This window comes from Mrakia frigida (genome assembly GCF_051309035.1).
Source record: "Mrakia frigida strain ATCC 22029 unplaced genomic scaffold BDY24scaffold_8, whole genome shotgun sequence".
Classification (NCBI taxonomy): Eukaryota; Fungi; Basidiomycota; class Tremellomycetes; order Cystofilobasidiales; family Mrakiaceae; genus Mrakia; species Mrakia frigida.
The window spans coordinates 574,325-588,074 of record NW_027481273.1 but is presented as its reverse complement, the minus strand read 5'-3'; the positions used below and the strand labels follow the sequence as shown (position 1 = coordinate 588,074).

Sequence of the window (13,750 nt, the reverse complement as noted above, 5' to 3'; positions counted from 1 at the left end):
AAAGGGAGGCCTAGGGTGACAGCAAAAGAGGGTCGAAAGGGAAGGCCCAAGAAGGGGAGGGAAGTTGAAACCTAGCGGTTCTCCTGCTTCCGAGGTGTCCGAGAGCCGGATATCTTTTTGAACCTTGGCAGGTTGCTTCCCTTGTAATTGAATCGTGGGGAGAAAAGCAGTGTTTTGAGGGGAAGAAGAAGGAAAGGAAGCAAGAGGAGGTGAGCTCGTCCAATCGTCGAGGGGTATAGGAGATCAGCGAGCGTCGTTCGTCCTGTCTTTGACCTCGAGAAAAAGAGATGGTACGGGATGGAGATGAGGTCGGAATGGGTCTCGTAGAGCGTTCGAAAGCTCCGGTTGAGTCGCGAAAAACGAGATCTTGATGGACAAAGGGAAGGAAAGGTCGAGCTCACATTTTGACCAAGAACGCCCACCTCCTCCCTCTCTCTCTTTTGCTGCCATGACAACAGCTTATCGCCTCTCATGCCCACCCTTCAGGATCAGCACAACTTTGTCTCATCCTAGCACTTCAAAATTACCAAAACCCCCTTCAGATTCTTACGAGGAGCTCGCTTCTCCTTCGACTTTGGAGGGTCAAGCTCAACTTCTCGTCCTTCCTCCCTCTCCAATCTTCTTCCTTCGTCCAACCCCACCTCCTCCTCCTCCTCCTCTCCTCATGCACTGCCTCTCTACACCCTCCATCAAATACGAGCTCACCGTCAGTTCTAAGGAACTCTCATCTCCTCTCTTGAACCTCCCTTTGTCCTCCTCCTCTCCCTCCTCACTGCCGTCGCGTTTCCACCTCCTTCGCTTCTCTTCTAGACGCGACTTCGACGACAATCTAATCCCAAGAGATACGGGCAAGCTACTTCAGAATCAAAACCTTTCAACTCCAGCTCAGCTCGGTCTTCGGAGAACCAAAGCCTCGCTCAACTCGAACCCTCTTGACGTCCTTGCCTTTCTTCTTGCCTTCAAAGGGAGCAATCAAGTCGAGTAATCTCGTACACTCGAGAGTTCGTCTTGCTGGTGGCCATGAAGGAATCGACCGGAGGTCGTGGAGAGTGAGGGGAGGAAGCAGAGGGAGAGCGAGCAGGTTGAGGAAGAAGACGACGCGTCCGAGACGAGAAGAGCTCACGTTTCGTCCTTTTGTCGAGCTCCTCTTCTATTCAGATGCTGCGTGGCACACCTTGCGTTGGTGGTAACGGCTCAGTGCGATGGGGAAGGACGACGAGAAGGCTTAGTTGTTGTTCTCGCTTTCTCCTTCCCCTTCTTCTCTTCTGTTTCGCTATTGCATGGCTTCCAATCCATCTCAGCTCTGACTCCTGAAACTGAAAGGTCCCATTCGTACCCATCTCAAAGCAGGAGACCAAGCAAGAGTTCCCTTCTCGACGCGTTCTCGACGCGTCTCGTCGAACTGTTCCTTTCCGAATACGAGCACTCGACCTTCGGCGAACTCAGAGTTCACTGGACGTGTATACACATACCAGGTAGTGATAGCGTTGATCGTAAGCTACTAGACTGGACTAAACAAAAAGGGCGAAGCGGAGAGGAAGAGGGAGAGCCGTTGCGATGCTCAAAAGCGAAAAGAAGATCTGCTGAGACGAAAGAAAGGAGAAACGAAGTAGAAACCGATGACCCCAAAGAAATCATAGGTAAGAGCTAATCGAGCCAAACTACGAAAGAGACGGCGTTCTCCCCCTCCTACTGTACTCGACGAAGCCAAACCCAATCCACCCTCCCATCTCTCGTTTCCTCCTCCTTATTTCTCCTTCACGCCCTCAACCCTGTCCGGATCCGAGTCGAGAGGATTTTAAGATTCATTCAACTTGGGGAGAGCGGGAAGAGCGAAACGAGGGAGGGACGCTCTGGGTGCCCTCCTGTTGGAAGTCGAAGGTGAAGCGACGACGGGAGCTGGAGCGGAAGGAGGTGGTGGTGGTGGTGGTGGTGGTGGTGAGAGTGGGAGCTCGAGCTTGGCTTTTATGCATGGCGACGGTTCCGAGGCTATGAGGGATGTGGAGGTGGAAGGGTTGAAGAAAGGGAGTCGGAGGACGATCCGAGAAGGAGGAGGGTTGGACGCGTCGACGACGGGGACGGAGACGGACACCGTCTTCTTCGACGTTGACTTCCTTGGTTTGCGTGGAGCCTTGGTTTTGATCGGTTTGGGAGGAGCGAGACGAGGAAGAGCGAGCAGGTCGGCGACGGATCCTGAGGAGGTCGAAGGGTAGAAGGATTCGGGAGGAGGAGAGTCGTCGAGTCGTCCTCTCTTCGACGACGAAGGTGACGAAGGTCCTTCCGACGATCGTTTGGAGGATGACGGCTGAGGTTGAGGCTGGTTTTGGAGGAGGGTGTCGATCGTGCTCATGATAGAGGCGAGGGTAGGTGGAGCGGCGGAGGAGGAGGACGGTTGGGGTGGCGGAGGAGGGAGGGTGATCTTGATGGCGTCAATGAGGGGAGTGAGACGTTCTCGGTTCTTGAAGTAGTAGGCTGAGACAGCTAGAGCAGTTCGATGGGGGTGCTGAAGTTGAGGGGAAGACAACGAAGAGAAAGTGGCAGTGAAACGAGATCAGCGACGCGAGGAGGAGACGAGGTCGGAAAGGACGTTGCTAAAAGATCTGAGAAGCTCACCATGTCGTGAACCGCCTGGCACTGCAAAAGAAGAGTTTGTCTTGACGTAGCCAGAATCTGGATGAGATCTTGCTCCTCCTGCTTCGTCCACGGAACCGAGGGAGGACGAGCCTTGAAGTAGTCGTTGAAGGCCTCCTTGTGCCTGTAGCAGTACATGCCAATGGAGACTGCAGTTCGACGAGGATGCTACAAGAAGATACGCAACCGAAATCAGTGAGGTAAGAAGACGTCTTCGTGGCGAGGAGAGGAGGACGATGCAGCTCAAACTCACAGCAATCTCCATCTTCGCAGCAGCCTCCTTGAGCGTCTCACTCTCTCGGAGCAATCGTTGAAGATCTGCGGTCTCTTCGGCAGTGTAAGGGATACTCGGAGTAGGCCTGCAAAAAATGAGAGGGAAGAGTCAGCGTCCCAAACGAATCGAGGTGAGGAGGCAAAAGAGCTCGCCGCGCGATCGTCGGGGACTCACTTCTTCCTCCTCTTCAGCGGAGGCTGGGACGACTCATCTCCCGCTTCCTCGTCTCCCCATCTCACTTCCGACGTCGAAGAATCGTTGTCAGAGTCTGACTCGTTGGCGTAACTGATCCTGACCGATCTGGACGACGACGAGGGTTCCTCCTCCTGGAAAGCTTTGATCTCGGCCTCGAGCTGAAGTCTGTTGGTTTGGTAGTACTTGGCTGCTGCGATGACACTCCTTTTGGAGTACTGAAAGGAGAACGTATCGAGAACGAACGGGAGTCAGCCCAGGGGAAGACACCGAGCGCGACGTCGTCGAGGTGACCACAGCTCGCTCACCTTCTCACTGAAAGCCTTGAAACCTGAGTTGAGACTTGCGACAGGACCAGCGAGAACCTTCACGAGAAGGGAGTGTTCGTCTGACGTCCATGAGGGGGCATAAGGAGCGTCGCTTCCCAACCCGTCCTCGAACTCGTCCTTGTTCTTCGAGTGGTAGGCTCTGACCGTTCCAGCCGTTCGACGAGGGTGCTAGAGGAGAAGGAGAAGAGGAGGTGAGTTGATAAATTCGAAGGAGGAAGCAAGGGAACAGGGAACGTACGGCGGCAGCCATCTTCTCGCAAGCACGGGCGATGGTCTGACTCTCACGAAGGAAACGGCGAAGGTCGTTGGTCTCTTGAACGGTGAAAGGTGTGCCAGGACCTCTGTGGAAGAAGAGGAGTCAGATGAGAAACTAGACAAGCTTGAGCAGGTGTTGAGAGCTCACCTCTTCGTCAGAGTTGGCTCCTTCTTCTTCGACTTGGACGCTTTCTTCTTGGGAGCGTCTTGAGGAGGGAGGAGGAGGGAGGGAGGAGAAGGGAGAGGAGGCAAAGGGGAGGGAGAAGGTGGAAGGACCGATTCGAGAGTCGAGCCATCCGTTTCGGGGAGTGTCGAGGTCGACATAGGAAAGAGGAGGTTCGCAGGAGTGTAGCAAGTCCTATAGCAGGTGGGGTATAGACTGAAGATGGGAGGGGCGAGGGGAAGGGAACTGGTGAAGGCGACGGTCAGAGGTCAACTTCCCTTCCTGCCTCGTTTTCCTCTTTCCAGTGGTCTCAGACGGATCTTTCTCAGCGAGAAAATTTCACAGGCTTGGATAATACGTAAGGGACTCTCGTATCTACAAGAACTCGCGGTTACCCGTGAAAATTTGAAGGCGTTCTCGCAACCCCTCTTGAAATCGAGCTCGAGCCTCCTCTCCTCCTCTCCGCCTTTGACCTCAAACCGCCACTCCCTCCCTAGCCTATGGATCTCCTGACTCTCTCCCAGATCTCGTTAAAGCTGCCTCGACATCTCGTCATCCCACGTCGACATTGAATTCTCAGGAAACCAAGCTCCCAGATCCCTCGACGACGTTGAATCGTTCACCTCGAGCTCAGCTTCTGACTCCCTCGTCTCCCTCCCTCGTCTGCGTCTCTCTCTCCTACCGTCCAAACCCTTGACACAAGTCACGTTGATTCATGTGTTTGGATCCGAAGGGGTCGTCTGGTTCCGGTTGTGGTAGGAGCGTGTACAGGGAGGGTCCGACTACTTGGGAGAGAGGAAGGAGGAAAGCAAGAGGCAGGAAACAAATTCGACGTGTCTTCGTTTCGTCGATCGAGTTGGGTCTCGTTTTTGCTGCTTGAGTTTAGGTGACCTGTCCTGTGATCCACGAATTTTGAATCTGACTGAGGAGGCGGAGAGCCACGTGAGCGTGGCTAAGACAGGAAGATTTGAAAGAGGAGGGGAGCATAGGAAGCAGGACGAGCGACGCGTCGAGTTCGGAATCGACCCAAATCTTGCTTTCTCACTTCCAAGGAAGCTTCCCCAACTCAAGACTCGACCTCCTCCTAACGTCGATTGGGATCCTGATCGTTTCGTTCACAGTTCGACTTCCTCCTTGATGACAAGAACGGCTTGAGAAAGATGTCGACTGAGAACGTCGCGCGCGTCTCCTCTCGCCGTCTACTCCTTTGCAGCTCTCTCTTGCTTCGCACTCATCCCCTTGCTGAAGTTTGCTGAGCATTGAGAATTCGGTACAATCATCACAATCATCGTGAGTACAAGAGAAAGACCGAGAAACTATCAAGGGTGAAACAACGGAGGGGAACTAATCGAGAACAGAGGAAGAAAGGGAGATCATGAGTGCGAAACGAAGCGGGAAGAGGACGAGAAGGTACAAAGGAGAGGTAAGTACAAAGGAAGAAAGGAACAGCAAGGTCGATAAAGAGGAGGAGAGGGGATGAATGGGCTTAAACGTGTCTCCTCGATTCTCCTCCGATGACCTTTCCGTTCTTGTCGACCTTGTAGACGAATTTGTTGTTGACGGGAGGAGCGTCCTCCATGTGTCCCTCCGAGTTTCTGTATCTGTACGCGAACTTGGCGACGGATCCCCCGGTATCGTGGACTGGTAGAAGAAATGAGGAAAGGAAAAGAGTCAGAGTCGACGTCTCGGGCTGAAAACCGACGAAAGATCGAGATCGAAAACTCACGAGACTCATCGTCCCAAGGCATGACGAGCTTCTGAGTTCCGTGAAGGGACATGGCAGGATCGGCACTGGAGTAGAAAACACGAAGAGCGATATCGATCAGCGATCAGTTCTGAGGAGAGGAAGAGAGAGGGAGGGAGGGAGGGGAACGAACAGCTCAGACATCCTTCCAACGACGCAGTAGGAAGCGAAACCGAGGATTCCAAAGACGATGGATCCGAGGACGACTCGAGGAGCTCCTGATCGAGGGAGAGGGTGTCCGACTCCGTTGGCTCGGAGAGGGACCATCTGTGGAAAGAGAGTTCGAATCGAAGGATCGGGAAGGAGGAAGAGGTTGGAGGTGAATCGAGGCCGTAAGGATGATGAGAGGAGTGCGTAGAGGACGAAGGGAGCGAAGATGGATAGAGGAGATGGAGATGGAGAGAAAGATAGGAAAGGGAGGAGAGAAAGGAGGGAGGAGAGGAAGGAAGGGGAAGTGAGGGGTCAGATCGGGGAAGGTACTAACGAAGCGAGTGGGGAAGATAACGAGATCTATCAAGTACTCACAGGGTTGGAGGAGAGAGGGAAGGCGGGCATGATGTCTGTGAAAGGGTGGGTGTTGATGTTAGGCGAGAGTGGGAGTTGGGTAGATGGTGGTGGTTGGGAAGAAGAAGAGAAGAGAAAGAAGTCAGCTGGTTTTGAAGAACGGGAGATCAGACCCTCGATGCGTCGTTTGCCTGCGCACTCAGCCCAACTTTCCTCTCTGCTTGTTTCCCTTTTTCTGATCTCTCCCCAAACATCGATGATGCTCTCTAGCACCACTTTATCGTCCCTACACCGATCTCTCAGTCTTGGAAGGACGACGACAGCAACTCTACGGACTCTGTCAAAGCCGCCGTCTCGCTCTCTCCTCCTCCGCGCCTCGCCCTCGAGGTCATCTTCTTTGGTTCTTCCTCCCTTCCGCATCCTCTCTCTTTCTACAAGAAACTTTCACTCCTCGCCACCTCGAAGAGATGTCTTCTTCTTGACCGTCCCGGTGAGTATCTTGTAGTAGTTGGAAGGTTGAAACGAGCTCACCTTCCGTCCTTTCCTCCTTCAGGCTCTCAAGTCGGGTCTCTTGACCATCACTCGGGTCACCCTTCTCATGCTTCCTTTCGTATGGAGATGGAAGTGAGTAGTTTCTCCTCTTCGCAACCTCTAGCTCGAGCTCATATGGACTCTCGTTTCGCTAGACTATGGAGGAAATACCGCAAGGCCTCGCTCCTCCTCGTCCAGATCCCCGTCTGTCCCTCACCCTTCTGTTCTCTCTCTCTTTTCTCCACTGTTGCTGACCTCTTCGCTGCGTTGCTACCGAACAGATCTTCGCTCTCTGCCTCATCTTTGCACTCGGGCTCGACCAGTCTCCAAATACTCAACGGTGGAGGCTTTTGCTGATGAGCGAAAGCGAGGAGATGGCATGGTCTCGTCGAAGGTCAGTCTTCCTTTTTCTCCCTGAGCTTTTTACCTGCTCCTTTCGATACCTCTTCTCTACAATCAGTCTCTACTTTTTGAGATTAAAACTTCCTCTCGCCTTTCCTTCTCCCTTATTTCCTCCCTTTCTTCGACTTTAGAGCCGAAACCCAACTCTCCACCGACCTCCCTCTCCTCCTCCCTCCCACCTCCCCTCAATCCATCCAAACCCTCCGCGTCGCCACCCGACTCGTCGAAGCCATCGACGCAGCAACCACCAGTCAATCCAAACCCATCCTCTCCTTCGCTCGCTTCATGTCAGGAGGCGTCGCTCGAGATCCTCTGGACGAGGAGATGGTGGATTTCGAAGCGTTCGTCGGAGGAGAGGACGAGTGGGGTCCAGGGGCTTGGGGAGAAGCGAAATGGCTGAGGGAGAGGAGTAGTAACCTTGCTGCGAAAGCGGAGCTGAAGAGGAGTGGGGGTGGAGGCCAGCAGCGGTCGAGGGGGGCGGCGTACTCGGATGGGAAGTTGAAGGGAGAGGAAGAGGAGAAGCTGGCGAATGTGGTGATGGTGGGGGATTGGAAGATCTATGTAGTGGATTTGGTGAGCCTTGAAGCTGGTGTTTCTGTTGTACGAGGGACTTGGCAGGAGAGCTGACTCGAACTCGACGTTCTTCTCGCTCGAATGTCAGCCCAAAATCAACGCTTTCGCCTTACCGTCGAAGGAGCTCTTCGTCTTCTCTGGTCTCGTTGATCTCGTCGAACACGACGAGCTTTTAGCCGCAGTGCTAGCTCATGAGATGGCTCATGTCACTCAGCGTCATGCTGTCGAGAACGTGAGTCGGATCCAATTTTAGGCTCAGTTTCTCTCTCGACGCGTCGAGCTGACCTCCTCTCTCCTGTCCTTTTCTTCGACAGCTCGGAGTGAGTCTATCTTCCTTCCGAAGTTGTACCTTCATAATTCCTTCTGACCTCTCTTCTCCTTCTCTCTACAGTTCCTCAACGTCGCCACCGTTCTTTTCGACGTGATCCGAGGCATCTCCTACGCTCTTACCCTCTCGTTCCCTCTGGTCACCGACGGAGCGGCCTTAGCGATCAACTACCTCAACGATGGTTTGTTCTCTATCCATGTCTCTCGCTCTCTCCACTTTCGCTAACTTCTCGTCTTCTTTCTTTGTTCGCCTTCGCTCAGTCGTGACCCACCGAGCGTACTCTCGCAAACTCGAGATGGAAGCTGACGAGGTTGGATTGGAGGTGTGTTACCGTCGCTGAGTTATCGTCTCTCCTTGTGCTCATCAGCTAAACCTGTCCTTCTCTTCCTTCAAACAGTTCATGGCAAGAGCAGGCGTTCGTCCCTTTCTTCCTCTCCTCTTCTCTCGTCTCCTCTCCTCTCCTACCCTTCCCCATCACCCCACTCACCTTTTATTCTCTCCTTCTTCTTCACTGCTTCACAGTACAACCCTCGTGCAGCCCACGCCCTCTGGGAACTCATGGATTGCGTCGAGAGCGACGCGGCAGCAGCAGGACAACCGATCTCGCTCGGAGAGAGGTTCGAGTTCTTGCAGACCCATCCCAACAACGCACAGAGGCAGAAACACATCGAGAGACTTTTACCGAGGGCTACGGAGATCTGGAGGGAGGCTAGGAAGGCTGGGTCGTCGACGACGACGACGACGACGACGGCTGGACGCGTCGGTGAACGGGGAGGGGTTGAGATACCAGAGGCGGTTGAAAAGGTTCCGATGGTCGTAGATAGGGAGGACAGGGTAGTAAAGAGGGACGAGGAGGTGGTGGTGGTCGCGGTGGCGGCGTGAGTTTGGGGAGAGGAGAGACGAGAGGGGACGGAGGAGTAGCAGGAAACGAAACGATTGAAACGACTTTGTGATGACCCATGTGCTCTCGATCTTGATGTCTGTCGTCGAGGGAAAACTTTCCGACGTCAGCGTTTGAAACTGAGCTCTCAGCAAGGCCACAGCGGCCTTCAGGAAGGACGAGCTACATAGCGAGATTCGATGCGAACGCCTTCTTTGCAGTTCTCCTGTGTTCGTAAAGGTAGAGGAAGAGAACCAGGCCTGCTGCAGTTCCGAAGAAAAGGTGACCAGGTTTTTATTTTCCGTTCTATTAGAAGGCTGAGTCCTTCCGTTCAGCCTAGTCGAGTTAAATTGATGAGCTGGAGCAAATCAATGCTGTTCGTCCTTTCGGCCCACTCCCTCTGTTCCTCTCTTTCCATCAACCACCATCATGACTTCTTTGTTCTTTTCCTTTGCACTCCTCGCTTTCTATCTCTACTCATCTGTTGCTGCCGACGGAGGCTTCTGTACGTGCCCGGGTTCTCTCGGCGACGTCGTCGAGAGATCGTTGGACTGACTTCTCCTCTTCCTTCTTCTTGAACGCTTCTGCAGCCGGGCCAGACTCTTTGGAGTACTGTCAGCAGGTCACCATTGTAAGTTTGCGACATGGAAAGAACGCAACGAAAGGGAAGCGAATCTGACCGTCTCTTCGTTTTCTTTCCTTTGCTGAAGGGTCCCTGGAGCGGCCCGCCCCCCTACAACCTCACCTTCTTCCAAAGCAGCGGAGAAGAGCTCAGTCCTACAGTTCCTATGGTGAGCCTTTCGGTCGAAGCTCACCCTTGCAAAGAGAAGCTCAAGCTCACCGTCGTTTCCCTTTCATCGCGTGGGTCGTCCAGGGCGATCTCTTCCCTGTCTTGGTCGACACGAACCAAACTACCTACGAGTACTTCGTCGACCATCCAGCTGGAATCAACGTGTACGTCGCTGTGCTCAAAGAGATAGAAAATAAAGAAGGAGGCTAACTCTGAAACGATTCGGGTCGCAGAACCTTTTCTCTCGAAGTCGACGGGAACACCTTTGGCTTCACGAGCGCGGTTCAGAAGACGTCCCAGGCCTGCAAGTGAGTCGACCGTCCTCGATAAATTTTCTATCTATCCTCTGACCCGTTTTTCTTTCGTCTCTTCGGCAGTCAAAGCAGGCAAGTCCGAATTAGAGACGACCTGTCCGCGACGCGTCGCACCCAAGCTCACTTTCCTTCGATTTGTTCAGGTTGACCCGACCCTACGATGCCAATTCGGTCATCCTCACCAGTAGCACTACTAGTCAGGTTACAGCCTCAACCAGCACTCAGCCGGCCTCGGGAGCCACTGGTCGTTCGTCGTCGATGGGAGGATGGATTTCGATTTGCTTCGTCGCGTCTCTGGTCTGCCTCACGCTCTGATGAGATCGTTGAACCAAGATCACGATGATCAAAAATATATAAACTGTCTATTAGTCGGTCCAGCGGAAGAACAGGTAGTGAAAAGGGGCGGCCCTTCACGGGTCGACGCGTCGTCGTCCAGCCTTCGAAAGGTCAAGCTCATCTTGTACCTCCTCTGAGGTTCTCCCCGATTCTCCGCGTTCCCCCCTTCAAAATCTGCCTCAGCTAGGTCAAAGGGTCACCTTCCTCTCTGGGGATGGGTTCTTCTCCTCGACCTGTTCAAACTCTGACCCTCCTCATGAACGACGCGTCGACCTTCGTCGTGAAACTTCTACAAACGCGACGTTTTCTGCACCGCAACGCGAAAAGGGTCACATTCTGCGCACAAGTACCCTTTCAGACAGATGTAGAACCTGAACGCGTCCCGGAAGGTGCCTTGTCGGGTCTAAACGAGCTGGGGGGGAACAAATGAGAGGAGGGTGAGTTCACGAGGAGGGTGTGATCGGGCGAGGAGTTTGAGCAGCCTTCTTTCCCTCTTCCTGCGCGAAAATCTACAAATGCAAGTTTTCCTTACGCGTCTTTTACTCTTCTGAGACGGATCTAACAAAAATCTGCAGCAAAAACGAGTTGGGTGAAGGTTTGAATCGAAGAAAAGGGAGGGAGAGGGAGTGAAAGATGGCGCGTACGGAGTTCCATTTCAATCGTTCCTCTCTCCTTCCTTCCTCCCTCCCATCCACCATCCTCCCCCCCTCCCCCCCTTCGCCTTCTTCTTCCTCTCCCCCCCTACGATGTCCTCCTCCTCTACTCCTACTCGAATCACTCGAGCTTCCTCCTCTCGCTCGCTTCCAGCATCCGCTCTCACTCCTCCTTCGTCGTCCTTCAAACGACCTCGCTCCGTCTCGTCTGCTTCGACGGCTTCCAACGTTGGACCTTCGACCTCTATGGCTTCCCCCTCGCCTATCAAGAAGACGAGATCCAGCTTGGGTGGGAGAATCGAACTCGGTGAAGATTTCTTCAACAACAAGGAAAATCTCGCTCCGGAACGAAGGGAGGAAGGAGACGAGGAGGGAGCGGACAAGGACGACGATGGGAGCGCGTCCTTGACGAGGAAAAGATCTATCGGAGGAGGAGGAGGACCCAAGAGGAAGAGCTTGGTTCGAACAGAGTCTGGTAAGTTTTTCGATCTCTCAGACTTCTCTGGATGGGAAGGGAAGAAGAGGGCCCAAGCTGATCGTGTGCCGTTCCTTCCTTCCTCCTTCTTCCCTCCTGTCAGTCGCTTCAGAAGACGCCTTCTCTACTATATCTTCACCCTCTACTCCCACTTCGGCCTCCTCTCTCCCTACTCCATCCATCTTCACCACTCTTCGCTCTCTCCTTCGATGCTCAACCACCTTCTCCTCGGCCGCACCTCCCCTCGTCGGACGAACCGAAGAACGAGCGGCCGTACAATCCTTCCTCTCCTCCTCCGACGACTCGAGGACCATCTACGTCGCTGGTCAACCTGGAACGGGAAAGACTGCCTTGGTCTCTTCTGTCGTACAGAGCTGGGTTGAGGAAAAAAACCAAGATTCCTGGAGGGAAGGGACCGTCAACTGTGTTGGGCTGAGCGGAGGAGAGAAGGAGGTTTGGGAAGGTTGTGCGAGAGCTCTTGGGTTCAGTGGTGGTGCTGGAAAGGGAGGGAGGGAATGGTTGGAGAACGGACTTAAGAAGAACAAGGGCATCAACTTGTGAGTAGCAGTACCAAATTTTCATCTCTCTCCGTTCATCGCCCTTTGATCCTTCAACATCCCGTCACGCTCGTTCTCCCTTTGTCCAACTCTCACTCACTTCCCTTCGTTACTTCCTTTCTTTTCAGCATCCTCATCCTCGACGAGCTTGACTCCCTCATCTCCCTCTCCGCCTCCTCCTCCCTGCCAACTCCAGCAACCTTGCATCTCCTCACAACTCTCTTCCTCCTCCCATCAACGCACGCCAACCTTCATCTCGTCACCATCGCCAACTCCCTCGACTTCCCGACCCGTTACCTGTCCACCCTCCCTACTCCACCCGTGCTCCTCCCCTTCTCGGCCTACAACAACACCGATCTCTCAGCCATCGTCCGAGCCAGGCTTCGATCCGTCCTGCCAGAGGAGGAACGAGAGGAGGGAGATGGGAAAGCGGCGACGCCTGGAGTTGAGGATCGCGCCGTCGAGTTGGCGAGCAGGAAGGTTCAGGCCGAGAACGGAGATCTTAGGATGTGCTTGGACGTGTGTAGGATGGCTGTCGAGCTCGTCGAGGGAGAGCAGAGGAAGAAGGCTTTGGTCAAGGCTGGGATCCTCGGAGGGAAGGGAGCGACGGCGGTCACCTCAGGCTTGACGAGCGGATCTTCCCCAGCAGCGATGGAGATCAACAAGCACCTTCAATCCTTCAACGCTACGGACGCTCCTCGAGCCGGAATGACCCACATCCTCAAAGCTCTCGCTACGGCCAAGTCTACCTCCTCATCCTCTTCGGCTCCAGCTCCAGCAGCCTCGTCGTCCTCGTCGTCGGTCGGACTCGCTTCCCCTGCCAAAGCACGAGCACCCTCGTCCGTCACCATCTCCAAGATCAAGTCTCTCAACATCCAGTCCCGACTCATCCTCGTAGCCCTCCTCGTTCATTCCCGACGAATCTCTTGGTCCCTCCCTCCCCTCGCGTCGAGCCGAGCCTCCTCATCCGCCTCCCCTTCCAAACCCCTCCTCATCACCACTACTTCCTCCCTCTACCCAACCTACCACCATCTCCTCTCATCCTCCGACTCTCCTCTCTCTCCCGTTACTCCCTCCGACTTCCTCACCCTACTCTCCAACCTCTCCGACTCAGCCCTCCTCGCCTTGTCGCCGCTCACTCCCTCGAAACGACGAAGCGCTACCGAAAAGAGGATCGATCTCTCCTGCCTCGAGGAGGAGGTCGTCAAAGGACTGGTCGGGAACGGAAGCGAAGGTGTCGTGGAGGAGGAGGCGAGGAGGATCTTGGAGAGGGAGGAGGGAAGGATGGGAAGGCAGAGGGAGAACAGGAAGAGGGAGGAGGAGAGGGCGAAGGAGACTTGCCCTGAAGACGAACGACTTTGAGCAAGCGAACAACGAGCAACCCCCATCCCTTCGACACCTCAATCGACAAAACATCTAGCATTATCTCTCTCTCTCTCTTATTTCGGTCCTGTTTCTTTCTCTCTCGGATCTGTTCTCGTTCCTTTCCTCCCTCTCGATTTGTGTGCCATCGCCTGTTCTCCCGTTCTCTTTCTTTTCGCTCTCGGATCTCACCTCATCTTTACCAAACCCACTTAAACCTTCACCCGCACGTATCTTGCCTATTGTTCTGCCTCGCCTTGCACTCACTTCAATTTCCACACGACCCACCCACCACCTTTGCATTTCTCTCCCTTCTCCCTTGCCTCCTGCCTAGCTAGCTTAGTTATTTTTTACGACACGTCTCACTCACTCAATTACATGTTGCTTTACACTTCACTTCTAACCCTCTCAGTTCAGTCGGCGAGGAATTGGGGATCGTCGGATGGAGAGACGAACG

At 54.1% G+C, this 13,750-nt stretch overlaps 6 protein-coding genes across 6 annotated transcripts; 3 read left to right on the top strand and 3 right to left on the bottom strand.

Moving 5' to 3' along the window:
• The first annotated feature begins 43 nt into the window (after positions 1-43).
• BDY24DRAFT_382936 (uncharacterized protein) lies at positions 44-1,217 on the top strand. Its single transcript, XM_076639590.1, has one exon. The coding sequence runs from the start codon at positions 371-373 to the stop codon at positions 983-985; it is 615 nt and encodes a 204-aa protein (XP_076498596.1). The 5' UTR covers positions 44-370; the 3' UTR covers positions 986-1,217.
• Positions 1,218-1,469: 252 nt separating this feature from the next.
• On the bottom strand, positions 1,470-2,569 carry BDY24DRAFT_276175 (uncharacterized protein). The gene has a single exon (XM_076636937.1). It carries the CDS (start codon positions 2,348-2,350, stop codon positions 1,799-1,801), a length of 552 nt encoding a protein of 183 aa, XP_076498595.1. The 5' UTR covers positions 2,351-2,569; the 3' UTR covers positions 1,470-1,798.
• Positions 2,570-3,028: 459 nt separating this feature from the next.
• On the bottom strand, positions 3,029-4,108 carry BDY24DRAFT_382933 (uncharacterized protein). The gene is made up of 4 exons (XM_076639589.1): positions 3,830-4,108; positions 3,665-3,767; positions 3,406-3,594; positions 3,029-3,315 (listed from the first exon to the last, which is right to left on the bottom strand). Exons 1-4 carry the CDS (start codon positions 4,003-4,005, stop codon positions 3,076-3,078), a joined length of 708 nt encoding a protein of 235 aa, XP_076498594.1. The 5' UTR covers positions 4,006-4,108; the 3' UTR covers positions 3,029-3,075.
• A 758-nt stretch (positions 4,109-4,866) lies between these two features.
• Positions 4,867-6,136, bottom strand: BDY24DRAFT_382931 (uncharacterized protein). Its single transcript, XM_076639588.1, has 3 exons — positions 5,722-6,136; positions 5,571-5,635; positions 4,867-5,485 (listed from the first exon to the last, which is right to left on the bottom strand). Exons 1-3 carry the CDS (start codon positions 5,853-5,855, stop codon positions 5,331-5,333), a joined length of 354 nt encoding a protein of 117 aa, XP_076498593.1. The 5' UTR covers positions 5,856-6,136; the 3' UTR covers positions 4,867-5,330.
• Positions 6,137-6,266: 130 nt separating this feature from the next.
• Positions 6,267-10,148, top strand: BDY24DRAFT_433813 (M48 family metallopeptidase). Its single transcript, XM_076644128.1, has 17 exons — positions 6,267-6,582; positions 6,646-6,716; positions 6,779-6,827; positions 6,905-7,017; positions 7,157-7,598; positions 7,687-7,830; positions 7,913-7,918; positions 7,990-8,107; positions 8,187-8,248; positions 8,324-8,341; positions 8,449-8,804; positions 9,397-9,437; positions 9,517-9,597; positions 9,681-9,760; positions 9,830-9,904; positions 9,974-9,982; positions 10,054-10,148. Exons 1-17 carry the CDS (start codon positions 6,271-6,273, stop codon positions 10,096-10,098), a joined length of 2,022 nt encoding a protein of 673 aa, XP_076498592.1. The 5' UTR covers positions 6,267-6,270; the 3' UTR covers positions 10,099-10,148.
• Positions 10,149-10,934: 786 nt separating this feature from the next.
• Positions 10,935-13,689, top strand: BDY24DRAFT_439843 (uncharacterized protein). The gene is made up of 3 exons (XM_076644477.1): positions 10,935-11,374; positions 11,478-11,931; positions 12,060-13,689. The coding sequence occupies exons 1-3, from the start codon at positions 10,993-10,995 to the stop codon at positions 13,291-13,293; spliced, it is 2,070 nt and encodes a 689-aa protein (XP_076498591.1). The 5' UTR covers positions 10,935-10,992; the 3' UTR covers positions 13,294-13,689.
• Positions 13,690-13,750: the final 61 nt, after the last annotated feature.

What these genes read in the sequence shown, in the direction of transcription:
- BDY24DRAFT_382936 (XM_076639590.1), top strand. Translation starts at nt 371, where the DNA reads ATGGACAAAGGGAAGGAAAGGTCGAGCTCACATTTTGACCAAGAACGC.
- BDY24DRAFT_276175 (XM_076636937.1), bottom strand. Translation starts at nt 2,350, where the DNA reads ATGAGCACGATCGACACCCTCCTCCAAAACCAGCCTCAACCTCAGCCG.
- BDY24DRAFT_382933 (XM_076639589.1), bottom strand. Translation starts at nt 4,005, where the DNA reads ATGTCGACCTCGACACTCCCCGAAACGGATGGCTCGACTCTCGAATCG. An exon ending in GAGCCAACTCTGACGAAGAG is followed by an intron (nt 3,768 to 3,829) that starts GTGAGCTCTCAA and finishes CTTCTTCCACAG; the next exon opens with AGGTCCTGGCACACCTTTCA. An exon ending in TCAAGGCTTTCAGTGAGAAG is followed by an intron (nt 3,316 to 3,405) that starts GTGAGCGAGCTG and finishes TTCTCCTTTCAG; the next exon opens with TACTCCAAAAGGAGTGTCAT.
- BDY24DRAFT_382931 (XM_076639588.1), bottom strand. Translation starts at nt 5,855, where the DNA reads ATGGTCCCTCTCCGAGCCAACGGAGTCGGACACCCTCTCCCTCGATCA. An exon ending in GTTGGAAGGATGTCTGAGCT is followed by an intron (nt 5,636 to 5,721) that starts GTTCGTTCCCCT and finishes TTTCTACTCCAG; the next exon opens with TGCCGATCCTGCCATGTCCC. An exon ending in GCCTTGGGACGATGAGTCTC is followed by an intron (nt 5,486 to 5,570) that starts GTGAGTTTTCGA and finishes TTCTTCTACCAG; the next exon opens with TCCACGATACCGGGGGATCC.
- BDY24DRAFT_433813 (XM_076644128.1), top strand. Translation starts at nt 6,271, where the DNA reads ATGCGTCGTTTGCCTGCGCACTCAGCCCAACTTTCCTCTCTGCTTGTT. An exon ending in TCTTCTTCTTGACCGTCCCG is followed by an intron (nt 6,583 to 6,645) that starts GTGAGTATCTTG and finishes TTCCTCCTTCAG; the next exon opens with GCTCTCAAGTCGGGTCTCTT. An exon ending in ACTGTCAGCAGGTCACCATT is followed by an intron (nt 9,438 to 9,516) that starts GTAAGTTTGCGA and finishes CCTTTGCTGAAG; the next exon opens with GGTCCCTGGAGCGGCCCGCC.
- BDY24DRAFT_439843 (XM_076644477.1), top strand. Translation starts at nt 10,993, where the DNA reads ATGTCCTCCTCCTCTACTCCTACTCGAATCACTCGAGCTTCCTCCTCT. An exon ending in CTTGGTTCGAACAGAGTCTG is followed by an intron (nt 11,375 to 11,477) that starts GTAAGTTTTTCG and finishes CCCTCCTGTCAG; the next exon opens with TCGCTTCAGAAGACGCCTTC. An exon ending in AAGAACAAGGGCATCAACTT is followed by an intron (nt 11,932 to 12,059) that starts GTGAGTAGCAGT and finishes CTTTCTTTTCAG; the next exon opens with CATCCTCATCCTCGACGAGC.